Source organism: Echinops telfairi, unplaced genomic scaffold (genome assembly GCF_000313985.2).
Source record: "Echinops telfairi isolate 266 unplaced genomic scaffold, ASM31398v2 ScPeMD7_25;HRSCAF=90, whole genome shotgun sequence".
Taxonomy (NCBI): Eukaryota; Metazoa; Chordata; class Mammalia; order Afrosoricida; family Tenrecidae; genus Echinops; species Echinops telfairi.
This window is the reverse complement of record NW_022103922.1, coordinates 7231743-7247489: the sequence shown is the minus strand read 5'-3', so window position 1 is coordinate 7247489 and position 15747 is coordinate 7231743. Positions and strand designations below refer to the sequence as shown.

Genomic DNA, 15747 nt, shown 5'->3' with positions numbered 1-15747 from the left:
AAGATATGACAAAATAATAATTTATAAATTATCAAGGGCTCAGGAGGGAGGGGAAAGATGAGGAGCTGATGCCAGGGACTTAGGTAGAGAGCAAATGTTTTGAGAATGAGGGCAATGAATGTAGAAATGTGGTTTATACAATTGATGTATGTATGGAGTGTGATAAGAGTTGTATGAGCCCCTAATAAAATGATTAAAAAAAGAACTGACTCGTTCTACCCAGTCAGCTAGCTGGTTGCTGTTGGCGTTGATTTCAACCCCGTGTGTTTAGAGTAGAACTGTCCTCTGTAGGGGTTTCACTTGGCCGGGTTTTGCCAGGCCTTTCTTCTGTAGTACCTGTAGGCACACCTGAAACTCCAACCTCTTAGTTAGCAGCTGAAGTAAGTGTTAACCATTTGCACCTCCCCGGGATCCCACACTATAAATATGTAATACGTCCCCGGAGCAAAAGCCACAAGCCCATGGCTGTCAGTTCCAACTCACCGCCGCCCTACAGAGGCTTCCCGAAACTGTACGCCTTCACGGTGGCAGGCAGTCACAGCTTCTCCAGAAGAACCGCGGGTGGGTTTGAACCACTGTCTCTCCTGATGGCAGCCTGAGGCTTCACCACCAGCACCACCAAAACCCCGTTTCACTGACACTATGCTCCCTTCAGTGGCGGGATGGGGGGAAACACGGAGTCAATGGTGGCGGTTGAGAGTTAGAAACAGGGCATCTAAGAGTTTTGATTATTAGTTATGTTGGCACTTTGTACCTTCAAAATGTTCTTTATTCTCAACTAATAACAGTTTGGATGCTTAGCCTGAACTATATAATCTTTCTTCAATAAAAAGTTAAAAGCTGATTACTCTTGCTACTATAAGAAATAGTGAACCCGCTATTCTGAACTTTCTTTGATGTTTTGGAGGCAGGAAGGAAATGTTGGCTATAAGGCTTATATATTTGTATATATATATGTATGTGTATATATGTATGTATGTATGTATGTTTGTGTATATATATATATATATATATATGGAGAGAGAGAAAGAGAGAGAGAGAGCTTCTTAATCAGTGGTACAAAGTATCTCCAATAACATTTCCAGCCAGCATGTGTTACAGTCACTGATTACATTGAATTGCTCTGAATACAATTTTTTTTTGAGAGAGAAACTTTACAGATTTCTCACCATCTAAATGTAGAGATTAAAAAATAGCAACCTGACAGTGTAAACTTCTCCACACTGGCAGGAGTCCTTTTCTCCAAGGCTCCCTTTCCCTGACGGAGTCCCACGCACAGTCCTGTTCCCACCTCCAGGGGGAGCTACTTCTGCACATCCACAGGGCTTGGAACCCTCAGACCATCAAAGTGGCTTTCACATGAATTGGCATTTGTGAAAAGGATCTCTATGTGGAGAGAAATAAATCTGAGGCAGCAGGAAGTTATGGGCAAGGATCTGAACTCAATCTTTTGTAAGAATGACCACTCTTATTATTAGATGCTATTGAGTCGGCTCTACACGGAAGCAAATAATAACACTAATAATAATAATAATAATAATAATAATGAGAATGACCTTTTCTAAAGACAATAAAGCATAAGGGGATGGACTGAATGAGGCAAGTTCATGGCCAAGCAATGGCATATTAGTATGTTTAATGTGAATCAGTGTCATCTTTTACTGAACCCAAAGAAGGAAAAATTGATCAAAGAAAACCTTTATTAGAACGATGACTCAGAAGACCTTTAAAAAATTAGGCATTACATTCATATACTTCAATAAAGTCATAATTCATTCATATTGTTTGATACTTACAAAGAGCTGACACTACAAAAGTCTTTCTTGTCACTCTGTATCCAGCCCCCAGTTCTTATCTCTAACTGCTTGGGGAACCTTCCAGAATCATGTATTCCAACACCACCACCCCCAGGCTAAAAAAACAAAAAGTGACATTATGAAATGTGCCACGCTTTATGTGCCTTGCCTATTTCACCCAACATTTAATTTTTCAATAGTGTCTTCACTGTGGTTTTAGTAGACATTATTTTATTATGTAGCTATAAGAACATTTATTTAACTAGCTCCTTACTGTTGGGCATTTAGGCTGCTTCCTGTCTTTTGCTATTACAAAGCTAGGATGAAAAAACCTGGCAGCATGTCCTCTGCGACAAGCATGAGAGTATCTGCAGAATACATTCCCTGCAGTGGAAATACTGAGACAAGGCCTTCAATACTTGTGACTGAGAGGGAACTGCACTTGGCAGCCCACCTTGCAATCACTATGCCACCAAGGCTCCCTGGGGTTAAATATAAGGGAGATAAAAAAATTAAACATGATGGTGTCTAACTTACTACATGCTAGGCTGAGGGAAAAGAAATTGTTAAGACTGATCACACGCACCTGGAGAGTTTAGCTAACTGGGTGGACTGGACTGTTAATCACTGACATATGGGAAATACAGTGTCCTGCTGGGCTGCTAACTGCAAGGTGAGCAGTTCAAAACCACCAGTCACTCCCCAGGAGAAAGACTGGGCTTTTTACTTGTGAAGAGTTACCGTCTTGGAAACCCACAGGGGACACAGTTCCACCGTGACCTATAGGTTCACTTGATGGCAGTGAGTTTGAGTTTGGTCACTCAACAGGAAGGAGCTCTGGTAGCACAGTGGTCAAGCAATGTACTGCTAACTGAAGCGTCTACAGGTCAAGCCTGCCAGCCTGCTCTCTGCAGGAGAAAAATGAACCAATTTGCTTCCCTAACGATTCACAGCCTTGGAAAGCCTATAGGGAAACACGCACAATTGTAAGTGCCATAAGGTGGAATCGACCAATGACAGTTGGCTTCCGGGTTTGGTCACTCCACTCTATGAACCACGACTGGTTAACTAGTTACAGTGTATACGGTCATAATGAAAGTTAAGTTAACCAAAGCAATTTACCTCATGATAGGTGCTTGCAAGTCCAGTATTTTCTTCATCTCTATATTTAATGCTGGTGCACACTGCTCTTCCTTAAAATGGGGTGTGCTCTTCGTATGTGGACTTCCTCTGAAAGCAAAAGCAGATACGCAAAGTTAAAGAAAAGGACACGGAATTCCCCTCTATAAATTCAACCTCAAAATCAGCCATTCATCCTTTACATTCTCAAATAAGAAACAGACTACACTGCATGGTAGCGACTGATCTACTCCTCAACTGGACGCGGGTCTGACCAATGTAACCCAGAGGGGAGAAGGGGGACATCTGAAAGTCTGAGGAGAAACACAAAAGATCCACTTGGGAGAGAACAGGCACCCTTTTGTTTGAAACGACTGAAGGCTGTTTCTGAGTTAGGCAACTGGAGAGCCAGCTGTATACAGTACAGGTCCCCAGTGATCCACAGCTCATCCCTGGCACCTGGTTCTCCGGGTATATCAGAATGAAGGTCAGACTCAGATGTAGGACTTGGAGAAGCTCCCCTGACTGGGGAATCTACAACATCACACTCATGCTCAAGGCAGATACAGCTGGTCAGAAAAGACCTGCAAGACCATAAGCGATGAACACACTCTGAGTGCGGCTGAGAGTGGTCAGGAATAGCCCAAGCATTCGAGGGGCGTCCCCACACAGGGTGGGGGAGTCCTTTGCATTCCTTGTGTCTTGGGAGTGAGGGTGGGGTGGGAGGTTGAGATAGTTTATTGTGCCAGCCTGGCCGATAAACACAAGTGGATTAACTGAAGGGCAGAGAGATAAATGGCTTGGTGAGCCTCGCCTTTCTTGTCTCTCGCTCTTTGATCATTGGACCAGTGTGCGGCTGCCTTGCTTGTTCTGTGCCTCAATTTAAAGGCTACACTACCTGCGGGACGCCTAGCCTGTGAACTGTGTCGCTGTAAGTTGAGGTCCCTTTAAGACATCTCTGGAGCTGGGGACTGGCGGTTAGTGACCTGGCTGACAGTTGGTGATCTGCCTTGTGATTGGTTGCTGTGCTGAGATAGCCTAGCTCTCTCTCTATAGATAGAGGAAGACCTGTCAGCAGACTAGACTTGAAGGACTGCTAGTGTCTCACAACTCTCTCTCACGGGAGTGAGTTGCACTGAGCCATTTGTACTGCTTTGTAATTTAACTGTTCTTGTATTATATATCTATCCGTATATAATTTAACAGTTCATTTCTTGTGTTATGTATCTAATTATCTTTATAAATAAATATATTAAATTATCAGCAATTTGGTTTTATCTCTCTAGAGAACCCTGTCTAACATAAGAGGTAGAGGTGGGAGTCGGGGTAGTGGGGCTATAAGTGGTTAAGGAAATTTCTGTCACACTATTTAAAACAAGACTTCAGAAAATGCAAGCTAACAGAAGTCTTAAAAAGAATGTAGAAAATGCACTACACAAACCCCTACCACAGTTTCTGTCATGATGGTTCTCAGGCTGTCTTGGTTACCTAGTACTGCAATAACAGACATGCCGCGAGGGGACGGCTGTAACAAGCAGTGGTGCATTCTCTGAAGTTCAGGAGATGGCAAGTCCAAATTCAGGGTGCCCACTACATTTGGAGGGGGGTCGTGTTTTCTCTATTGGCTCTGGGAGAAGGTAGAGAGCCCTGGCAGCTTAGTGGTTATGTGGTGGACTGCGCCAAGGGAGAGCGGTGTTCTTTTCCCACAGAGTCCCAGTACAGGAAATGCACAGGGGTAGTTCTACCTTGTCCTACAGGGTCACTGTGAGTGGGAATGCACTCAGTGGAAGTGAGTTTGGTTTGGGTTTGTGGAAGCAAGTATAGAGCGTGACTCCAGAACAGTCAAGCCTGTGACTTCACACTGATCCATGACTCAACATAAGATTTACTTTCAAATAACAGAACTTGTATTTTGGGGCAATTTTCTTAAGGTTTTGTCATTCTTCAAATTCTAGTTCATTATAAATCTGATACACTTTGTGAACTACAATTCCCTTGTTTTCTGAACACACAGAACTTGTCTAGTGAAGGACGACCAAGTGTAGTAATTTAACAATAACCCAGACAACAACTGTGACTTAACAGACCTAATAAGAGTTATGTAACTAAACAGTTATTTTTCTCACTTTATAGAAAGCAAGAGGAAAGCATAGTAAGTAACTCAAAATGTCTGTTTCCAGAGTCACCACCAGTAAAAAGTAAAGCCAGGATCAGGACGTAGGGCTCTTTGATTCCAAATGCCATTCCCACCTCCACATCTCTCAACTGCTGAGTGTATATTCAAGGCAGTATTATCAAGTCCAAGAAAAATACCCTACGTAGGAAAAAATGTAAGTCAGCCAGTTTGAGTGTTTTGTTATTGTAGTATACTTTTGCATAAATTAAAACTAAAGTTTCCCAGCTTTCCAATCTAAGGAAAGATAAGGCATTCAGGTTGGCAAGCAGCTCCCAAAGACCAGTGAAAAATGAAATGCTTCTATGGGGCAGGTCAGCTACGGCTCCAGCTTCCCATAGCTTTCAGGAGGGAGGCATTTCCCATCAAACTGATGAAAAGCAAATCTATCATTCAAAATACAAAGATGTCTTAAGAGAAATTAAACGACGACAATAAAGACTGCTCTGCTTGCATGTCAAGTATGCTTCAGAGGCCAGACCAGGTAATAAAGAAAACTGTCACCACCCAATTAAAATTAGCACACACTTATTTCCGCAAAGTCTACTGGGCAGACTTCAAATATCGGATGATAAAGGAAAGAACACCCTGACCGATGGCCTATGAATTTGGGAAAGAGGGGGCAATAGAAATGTCAAGAGTGCAGTCATTTACGTAACACAACCCACTAATGCCTAGTTTTCCTTCCAAGCACAGCTCGAGGCACCTTGATTACAAACTTCTGACAACTGAGCCCTTGTGGGGTAGATTTCCACAGCCGACCTTTTGGTTGGTTTACTGAGCAATTAACCATCAGGGACTATTGATGGCCACAAAAAGGTTCATTTTATTATTTTAATAGGATAAGAAACTGGTATTGAACTAAACATCTCAACAGAAACCACAAGAAAATTGGAAATTTTAACGACCCAGGGTATTCAATACCAAATTCAGCTTGGCAATGGGGCTAAGCTAGGAAAGAGCAGAGCTTGTCAATCCTGCCCTAAGTTCTTACAACAACCCTCAACAGGGTCCAGAAGAGAGCCAAGTCACGCAATAGCCACTCCAAACAACCCAAAAAGTCTCTAGAGGAAGAGAACAAATTCTAGACACTTGATAGTAACACAATGTTCAATATACAATCTACAATGAGTAAACATATGCGAGGACCCAGCCATTGTACTCCTGGGTATTTATTTACCCAAGAGAAAGAAACCCAACTGGGGAATGGAATCTAAAAGAGCAGACAGGGTTCACAATTTCCTTCTTCACTCTGTATGTTTATCTCATTGCTTGCACTTAAAAAAAAAAAGTTATGTATTACCAGTGCAAAAAAAAATTTTTTTTTTAATGCTAAGAAGAGCATAAATGAGGGAGTAGAAGGGAGGGCAGGAGAGATGACAGCATAAGCTTTAAAGATAGGATGTTTGTCCTCAGCTGGAAGATACAGGTAGATGGGTTTTCTTACCTAAAGAAAGAAGATAGTGGAAAAGGCACCCTAAGCAGTATCCGCAGCAAGTGGACAGAGGTGTTACATGACATGGGGCTGTTAGGGAATGGTGAGTTCCGTGGACTGAAGTAGGGGTGGGAAGGGTCTAAATGCCAGGCTTGAGAGCTTAGACTAGTTTCTGGAAACCGGAGAGTAACTAGCGTTTATGTCATCAGGTCTCTGGTTCTGACATAAATAAATCTGATATCAATACAAAAGATGGAATGGTGTATAGGGCAGAGAGAGTAGAAAAAAGAGAAATGAGTCCGTACATAAGGGATTTCAGCAGGCAGAGAGAGTTCGTGAAGGCCCCAGCAAAATCAGTGCCAGTAAGAAACAGAAGACTTCTGGAGAACTGTGATCAATCAACATAACCCAATTCTCATGTAAGACGAAGACTGAAGAAATCCAGAACCCAAATATTTTATAAAGGCAATAGCAATTGCATGATTAGCTTGGTAGGAGCAAAAGGAGTTGGGTTTTAGGCATGACGAGTTTGAGCTCTGGTGTCACAGAAGTTAAAATGCTTGGGTGCCGATCTTCAGGCCAGCGGTTCCAATCTACCAGTGACTCCAAGAAAGAACGCTATGGTAGTCGGGCTTCCATAAAGAAGCCCCGCAGGGGCAGTTCTACCCTGCTCGCGGTGACTGAGTCAACTCACCTCTAAGGCGGTGGGCAGTCTGTTTTGGTATAGGTCTGATTTGGTTTGATAAATTAGAGGGAATTTATCTGCGGAAAGGTGGGTCTGAAGCTGAACAAAGTGGTTTGAGACGACAGAGACAGCTCTGGACATTGTCCACGTCATCTCTTGTTGTGCGGTGAATTGCTTAATCTAGCTCTTCAAGCCATAATCTTAAATGACTCTTTTCCTGCTGGGTCTGGGTGAAAGAAAGTCGGGGAAGAGGCTAATAGGATTCAGTTGTGAGTGACTGTTTAACAGGGTAGTGATTTTAGAAGTTTGGAATTTCCACTGTGGGGACTGGTCCGTTTTGCCACCTAGCTGAGTATGAAATAAGCCTCAGAAGCAGGAAGAAGGGATGGGCCCTGCAAGCCCCTTGTACAAAATCTCTTTGATCCATGGGCAGAAAGCTGTGACAACAGAGGAGTAGCAGAGGGGTGGAGCAGTCGATACAAGAGTTGGAGCAGGGACAGAGCAGTGGGCTTCTTAGTCCTTAAAGCTAGAAGGCTGAGTGTCTGTCTGCAGGCAGGAGCACTTCACTGAGGAGCTAGGTTTCATGATTGATACTAGCTGAGAGCTAGCCAAGAACCTTTAGGGTGAGTCTTAAGGTAGAGTGGATACCCTTTGGGCATTTATCAGCAGCACTAACTGGTTAAAAGGGGTGAAAGGATAAAAAGAACAAGGGGGGTGGGGGGATGGGGATCTGCTTTCAGTGAAGTATAAATGATGATGGCATATTTGCTGAAATCATTTTCACTATGACAAACTTAAGTATGGTTTTCTAGTTCAAAAGATACACTAAACTCTTACTTAGCATAAACACATGACTATGTGGGAATTGGAATCAACTCGGTTTCAGTAAATTAGAATCTTTTTGAGTTTGAAATGGAAACTATTTCTGATTGATCCCAGGCAAAATTTCCGTCAGTAACTTCACAAGTTCTAAAACACTGAAGAAAAAGCCATACAACCTTCAAGTTTCCCCCTAGTTTGTGTAACAGGAGGAGGTATTTTAATCTAGATTGGGACCTATGCAAAGGATTGAAAAAGAACAAGGGAAAAAAATCATTCATTATAGACTAAGTGGCCTTTGAGGCACACAAAGAATCTTTGGATAAGACACCACCATTGTTGAAGACTGACTCCCAGCATCTCCAAGAAGGGCACTGGAAACAACTATGTGGAAACTGCATGGGATCATGGGGCATCTGACCCGGGTTCTCAGAGGAAGTAAATGGAAAATGACATGCAGTCTGAGGCTAAGATGTCACAGAATACAGGCAAGTTGAGATGCTCTGGATAAACAAGATGAACTCATAAAATTTGGAGGGAGAAATAAGAGCCAATTGTGTTTCTATAATTGAGGACAGGACACACTATGGTCTCAGTAGTGCTCCCAGTATTTTACACAACTATTATGAACTACCCCAGATAATTTTTCCTTCTTAAAAACTACACTTGACTTGCCAAATGAATCCCTGGATGGGGCGTAAATTAGGTTGGGGCCAAACAGTAATCAAGAACACACGCTTTGGCACTATTACATTTTATGTCTGAGTCAAGGCTGTACTACCATGTGACTATGGGCCAGCTGTTAACTCACTGTGTTACAGAGGGCCTAGTAATTGTACCTTACATGTTGTTTGACGAATTTCTCTGGGACTCCAAACAGTGTGCCGTGGAATACTTCTCAGAAACCCGGTACACTAAGTGGAGCAGGTTTGTGATGTGAAATAAAGAAGAGTGTATTCCTCCATTATTCAGATAAAAGTTATTTTCCTACCCTGCACACTTACAGTAGTATACGTTAAATTCAACTGATTCTGATGACTGCTTTTTATGTATAGGATCTAGTCCAAATCTAGTAATAAAAAGAGGTCAGATGTAATAGCTCAAAATGTACAAGCAAATGAAATTTGAGTTTACTGATCATAACAGTTCATCAAAAGGATCAAAATGTATGTACAAGAATAATAGTAAGATTTCTGTCACAAAAACGAACTTTACATTCCAAATATAATCAAGTGCCCATCATGGACCTTCTTCATATTTTAAACAATACAATTTATATGCAAAGATTTTATTACAAAAATTTTTATTGAAAAAGAACTGTTAAAGCAAATCTCATCATCAGAGAGTTTCTGACCTTACAGAGGATTTCTAAAACTCAACTACCATCTCAGTTAACAGTATTGTGTGTTAGAAAAGCAACTGGCTGTAGCATCAAAAGAAATCTAGACCAGTCAGAGTCCTTTCACTGTAGACTCAAAGAACTATTTTTTCCCTTCACACCTTTTACTGCGAATTAGGTGAGGGATTACAGAGCAGATCATCAATTCTACATTCATATGCATTTTGATTCAACTCAACCACTGCAATCCCATGCCTCATCCTCAACCCACCTTCCTTCCTGTGTTTCCACCCCGCCTCTTCTCCTAGTCCTCTGACCTCTGTCCTGGGGTACATGCCACCCTTGCCGACCTGCTTTCTACATGGCCTGGGCTAGCCTTTCCCAAAGTGTATTCTGAAGAGCATTAACAGCAAATGGTACTTAAACAAGTATCATGGCTCTAAATTTGGGGTAGCAATTGGTTCCTTTCTGTTTTATAATTTTCAAATACATCTATTTTTTTTAAAGCACATTAAATGTACATGATTCAAAAATTTGGGGAAATTGAAAAGTTAAAAGCAGGGGGAAATATCACTAGTTGTACAATGCCAAAGTAACTACTATAAATATGTGTATTATATTTTTCTAGATATTTTTCTTCAGATGACTTAAGTTAACTGGTTTGTTTTACATAATTGTGGTCATAATACATACCATATATACTCAAGTATAAGCCGACCTGGATATCACATAATTTTACACCAAACTGCATAAAAAGTATGCTGAAAAACTCAGCTTATACATGAGCATATACGGTATAGAACTGAATGACTTGTTTCTTCACTCAACATTGTAATCAGGTTCTCAAGTTATTACATTTTTCTGAGACATAATAACTGCATCTAGAAGGATATATCAGTTAATTTGCCAACCAGTCCCTATTATCATATCCTTGACTATATTCTATCATTTTAAAAAATCATCAACAGTACTAAAGTCATTACCTTTGTATATAATTACTATCAAAAGTACAAAAATGCTGTTTCACTACACCTCCATTAGCACTGAGTAGTACATTTAACAACCCTGTTTTTATATGTTAAAATGTGTAAATGAGCACCGAAAAGACATACAACTTTCCTCTAGTTCTTTAATGCCTCCCCCACCCCCACTATCATCATCCCAATTCTACCTTACAAATCCGGCTAGACCAGAGGATGTACACTGGTAGAGATCAGAGCTGGAAACACAGGGAATCCAGGACAGATAAACCCCTCAGGACCAATAATGAGTAGAGATACAAGGAGGGTAAGCAGAAGGTGGGGGAAATAGGGGGAAGCGATCACAATGATCTACATATAACCCCCTTCCTGGGGGATGGTCAACAGAAAAGTGGGTGAAGGGAGACATCGGTCAGTGTAAGACATGAAAAAATAATAATAATTTATAAATTATCAAGGGTTCATGAGGGAGAATGGGAGAGGGAAGGGATAAAATGAGGAGCTGATACCAAGGGCTCAAGTAGAAAGCAAATGTTTTGAGAATGATGATGGCAACAAATGTACCAATGTGCTTGACACAATGGATTTATGTATGGATTGTGGTGAGTTGTATGAGCCCCCAATAAAATGATTGATAGTTTACTTTCTTGTATTTAATGTTTTGGCTCAGTTATTACTGGGAATGGATCACTCATCCCTGTAGTTGCTATAGATCACTCATCCCTGTAGTTGCTATAGTTCCTCTTAAAAACTTCTCTTTTAATGACTTTTGCCTATTTATCTATTGGAGTTTTCACATTTCTTAAAAACTTATAGGATTTTTATTTTAACTTTTTACATGATTTGAGTCAAAGTTTATACCAATTGGTTGTCCCTTCAACAATTCACTCACATTTTGTTTCCTGACACTGACCACAGTCCACAGTGTTAACAGCCCTCTTCCCCATTTCCATTTGTCCTTTCCTGTCCCTGAGCACATGCAACCCTTTAGATCGCCTATGGCAGATTGTTGCAGTGAGTGAGTGCCTAACTCCCTGGTCTTACTGTTCACCTCATAGGCATGTGGTTGTGGTAAACGCTGTCATGGGCTTGCAGAGAACTGAATTATTAAATGTGGTTCTTGTAACCACAATATCTGTATCTCCCACCAAATGACCTTTTCCTCATAGGTCTGGGTAAGCAGGTGGAGAAAGCTACTGATTGTATGATATGAATCAGCTGTGGGTGACTGCCATTCTTCTGGGTATAAAGTGAGCCATCTAAGAAGCAGGACGGGGGAATCTCACTACCACTGAGAGGGGAGCCGGGAGTAAAGGCTGCCCTTTAGGCCCTGACAATCCAGAGCAAGGGACCTCCTTGATCCAGGAGACAGCTTCCACAGTAGAGCATGAGACAGTGTGTGGACATTGCTGCTGGCGGTGCAAGTAATGACAGCGGAGGGCTTTGGGGGAGGAGGCTGGCTTGTGGAGTGGAGGACCTCTGGGTACCTAAGGGAGCTGGACGTGCTGACGCACAGAACTGGAGCTCTGGGTGCGTTTGGGTTGAGGCATACAGGAGTGGCATGCCCTTTGGGCATTTATGAGCAGCCCTAATAGAGCTTTGTAATACATCCTGAATGAACGACTTTAACCTGAAGCATTTCCACCTGATGTGTAACCTGTTAACTTCCATAATCACTGGCACTGAGTCCATTCGGACTCATAAGGACCTGACAGGACAGAGTAAAACTGCCCCTGTGGGTTTCCAAGACTGATGAGCTATTAATGGCAAAGTCAGCAGTTTGAACCCCCAGATGCTCCAGGGAGAAAGATGAGGCTTTTAGCTCCTCCCTCATCAACACTTGAGCGCTCCTGAGCCTGGAGAAGGTAAGCCATTCTGAACATATTCAAGAAGGAATATAGTACATTCATCCAAGAGTCCAAGGCATATTTAATTAAAGAATTCTTTATTCAGGAGAGAAAAAGCAAGACCTGGAACATTTGGAAGTAATCTACGTGGAAATGCTGGGCTAGCTTTACTTTGATCACTTCAGACAACTCCCAAGTAGGCTTTCCCGAGTATGGAAAGCATGCCAGAATTAAACGAAAGAAAACTTACTTGGGATACACGGGTTCATAAAGGTACTTGTCCCCTCTTGCTGACATAATGTGAAAAAATAAGATGTAGCCATGTGCCGTCTGAAAAAGATAAAATGCTCATTAGTCATCAGTTACAGAGTGAGGATGCAACTATAACCCATTTTTACATTTAAAAAGTTTCAAGAATCTTCCCTTGGAGAGCTGTAAGGTCTAATGATGCATACAAACCAATTTATGCTTTAATATGACCCATCTTGAAAAGAAAGGGTTTTAGAGCTTCAAACAGAGTTTATAAACATTTAATAAAATGTTTATAATATAAATAACATTAAAAATTACATTATTTGATAAGAGCAATCAAATGAACAAATATAGAAACCCTTTATGAACTCTCCTCTGATCCTTCTAAGGAGCCCTGGAGGCATTGTCAATTAAGTGCTGGTCAGCTGAGCACATGGTCAGATGTTCAATCCTCCCAACTGCTCCTTGGAAGGAAGATGAGGCTGTCTGATCCTATAAAGATTAGATTTCCTATGTAGGAGGGTTCCTCTTAGTAATTATGACAAGGTTTTAAAGCAACAAAAATGCCACAGAACAGTAACAGTATGATATGTGTTGTTCAAAATTAATGAAGTCTAACTTCAGATTACTGCATATTTCGAAATCCAGGTATAGATTCTGATTCCGTGCAGCAGCACATTGATGGGGAACTGCCAGAAGTTCCAGCCAGATTCAGAAGAGGACATGGATATCAGAAGAGGCCAAGGGATATCACTGCTGATGTCAGATGGCTCTTGGTTCAAAGGAGAGAACACAAGAAAGATGTTTGCTAGTGTTTCATTGACTATATGCAAAGGCATTCAACTGGGTGGACCATAATAAAATGTGGATAACTTTGAGAAGAAAGAGAATTCCAGAACACTTCATTGTGCTCATCAGAAAAATTTACGTGGGTCAAGAGGTAGTTGTGTGAACAGAACAAGGGCATACTGCATGATTTAAAATCAGGAAAGGTGTGCACCAGGGTTGTATCCTCTCACCATACTAGTTTAATCTGTATGCTGAGCAAATCACCAGAGAAACTATATCAGGATTGGAGGAAGACTCATTAACAACCTTCGATATGCAGATGACATGCCTTGCTTGCTGAAAGTGCGGAGGAACCGATGCGCTTGCTGATGAGGATCAAGGAGTGCAGCCTTCAGTATGGATTACAACTCAATGTAAGGAAGCCCAACTGGACCATGAGGAAACATCAAGATAAAGGGAGAAAAGGTTGATGTTGTCAAGGATTTTGACTTGCTTGGATCTACAATCAATGTTCATGGAAGCAGCAGTCAAGCGATCAAAAGACTTTTATTACATGAAGTAAATCTGCTGCACAAGCCCTCTTTAGACCACTGAAAGGCAAGGATGGTACTTTGAGGACTAAGGTGTGCCTGACCCAAGCCAGGGTATTCTCCCTTGCATCATGTGCATGTGAAAGTTGGATACTGAATAGGGAAGACCATAGAAGAAAAGAAGTATTTGAACTGTGGTGCTAAAGAATACTGAAAATACCATGGACTGGTGAAAGGACAAACCGATCTGTATTAGAAGTAGTAAAGTCAGAGTGCTCCTTCAAGGAAAGGATGGTAAGACTTCAACTTACATACTTTGTACATGTTGTCAGGAGAGACTAGTCCCTCATGTTTGGTAAAGTGGAAGGGCAGCAAAAAAGTGGAAGGCTCTGGACAAGATGGATGGACACAGTAGCTGCCATCAATGTGCTCAGGCATAGGAGCAATTGTGAGGATGGCAAAGGACCATGCAGTGTTTTGTTCTATTGTGCAAAGTGTTTCTATGGGTTGGAGCCGACTTGATGGCATCTAACAACAGCAGATTCTGATTTTTACAAAGGAATCAGAATCAGACTCAGAAGGAAAAACAGCAAACTTTCAATTTTCAAAATCTGAACATTGGCTAGCAATTTTTTCTAAGTTAACCAAACACTTCAAAACATGTAAAAGAAACAAGCAATGGTAACAAAAAGGAGACAAGTATTTAAAAATATATAAATTGGTATTAATACCAACAGTGCCATTATACGGTCTGGCAAGACATCTAAGCCCTGTGAAGCTCAGCCAGGCACCTTACATATGAAGCTGTTTCTGGCTGAGCATTTTCAGATGAAATGAAGGGAAACGACAAATATCTTACCCAGGCTACTTTAGACGAACGCTGAATGCCTATCATTTTCAAGGCAGGTGGGCATTCACCCAAGGCAGAGCAGAGGCAAACTGAAACATTTACCCAAGGTTTCAAATTTCTTTCCAGAACTGGTTTCCTGTTTTTCACTTAAAGTATGCCAGAGGAAATTCTCATAATCATCAAAGTCTGGGGTTTTGTTTTTTTTTACTCTATAAAGATCTCTATTTTACAGTCGAATGTTCTACTTTAACACACTGAACTACACAAGAAAAAGTAATAAGATTTTTTAGTTCAGACCACCTTTGGAACTCATGGACAATTTTGTTCCCATATGGAGAGCAGAGAATCAAGTGGAAAATGCCTTCAAATCTTCCACAGGCAGCATTATCCCTATTCAGATTAATACTGTTTAAAAATTTAAAACTCTAGTTACTTTATATGGGCTAGAAAAGAAAAATAATATGACCTTGTCTTGTACAACAACCTCAGCATACAAAAGCTGGCCTCATTACCAATCAGTCTGGTCAAAAGTTCAACATTCCAGGGTATCAAATGCTAATAATATACTCAAAATTTTTAAAAATGCTTAGAAGACTACAGTGTCAGGGAGAATATAGAATTGCTCAGTACTGGCAGTTAGAAATTTCCTGTATCTAGTATTATCTAGTATACCAGATACAATGACAGATACTGGCTCAATAGACTATTTTAGTATTCTCTATCAATCCTATCAGACTCTATCAAGAGTTTACTAATGACCTAAAAGTTATCTCCTTCCAGATCTCAATGACATTTACCACCAATATTATCATCAACTGTCTTGTTTTTGATGAATTTTTAAAGTTTACGAATCAATGATTATCCTTAAAAATAGTATTTTAATGTAACTGTACCAAATGTGTCATTATGCAGAATTATGATGATCTTTCTCTTTTCATTCCCCCAATACTTCAATGTATATTACTGCTTAATCTGTAGACAGCTATCCTAATACCTTAAAGATAAACACACACACACACACACACACACACACACACACACACTCTCTCTCTCTCTCTCTCTCTCTGTCTCCAGAAAACCAAATTTGCCTTAAATGAACAAAATAAAGACTCTCGGAAACTACAAGTACCATC

General features: G+C 41.0%; 1 protein-coding gene across 1 annotated transcript in view; it reads right to left on the bottom strand.

Moving 5' to 3' along the window:
• The window catches only part of RIC1 (RIC1 homolog, RAB6A GEF complex partner 1), a 62353-nt gene that overhangs the window by 34617 nt on the left and 11989 nt on the right, over positions 1-15747 (bottom strand). The window contains exons 2-3 of the mRNA XM_045289178.1: positions 12444-12523; positions 2919-3026 (exon numbers count right to left, since the gene is read on the bottom strand). Coding sequence (XP_045145113.1) covers positions 2919-3026; positions 12444-12490 — 155 coding nt within the window. The 5' untranslated portion in view covers positions 12491-12523. The remainder of the gene's footprint in view (positions 1-2918; positions 3027-12443; positions 12524-15747) is intronic.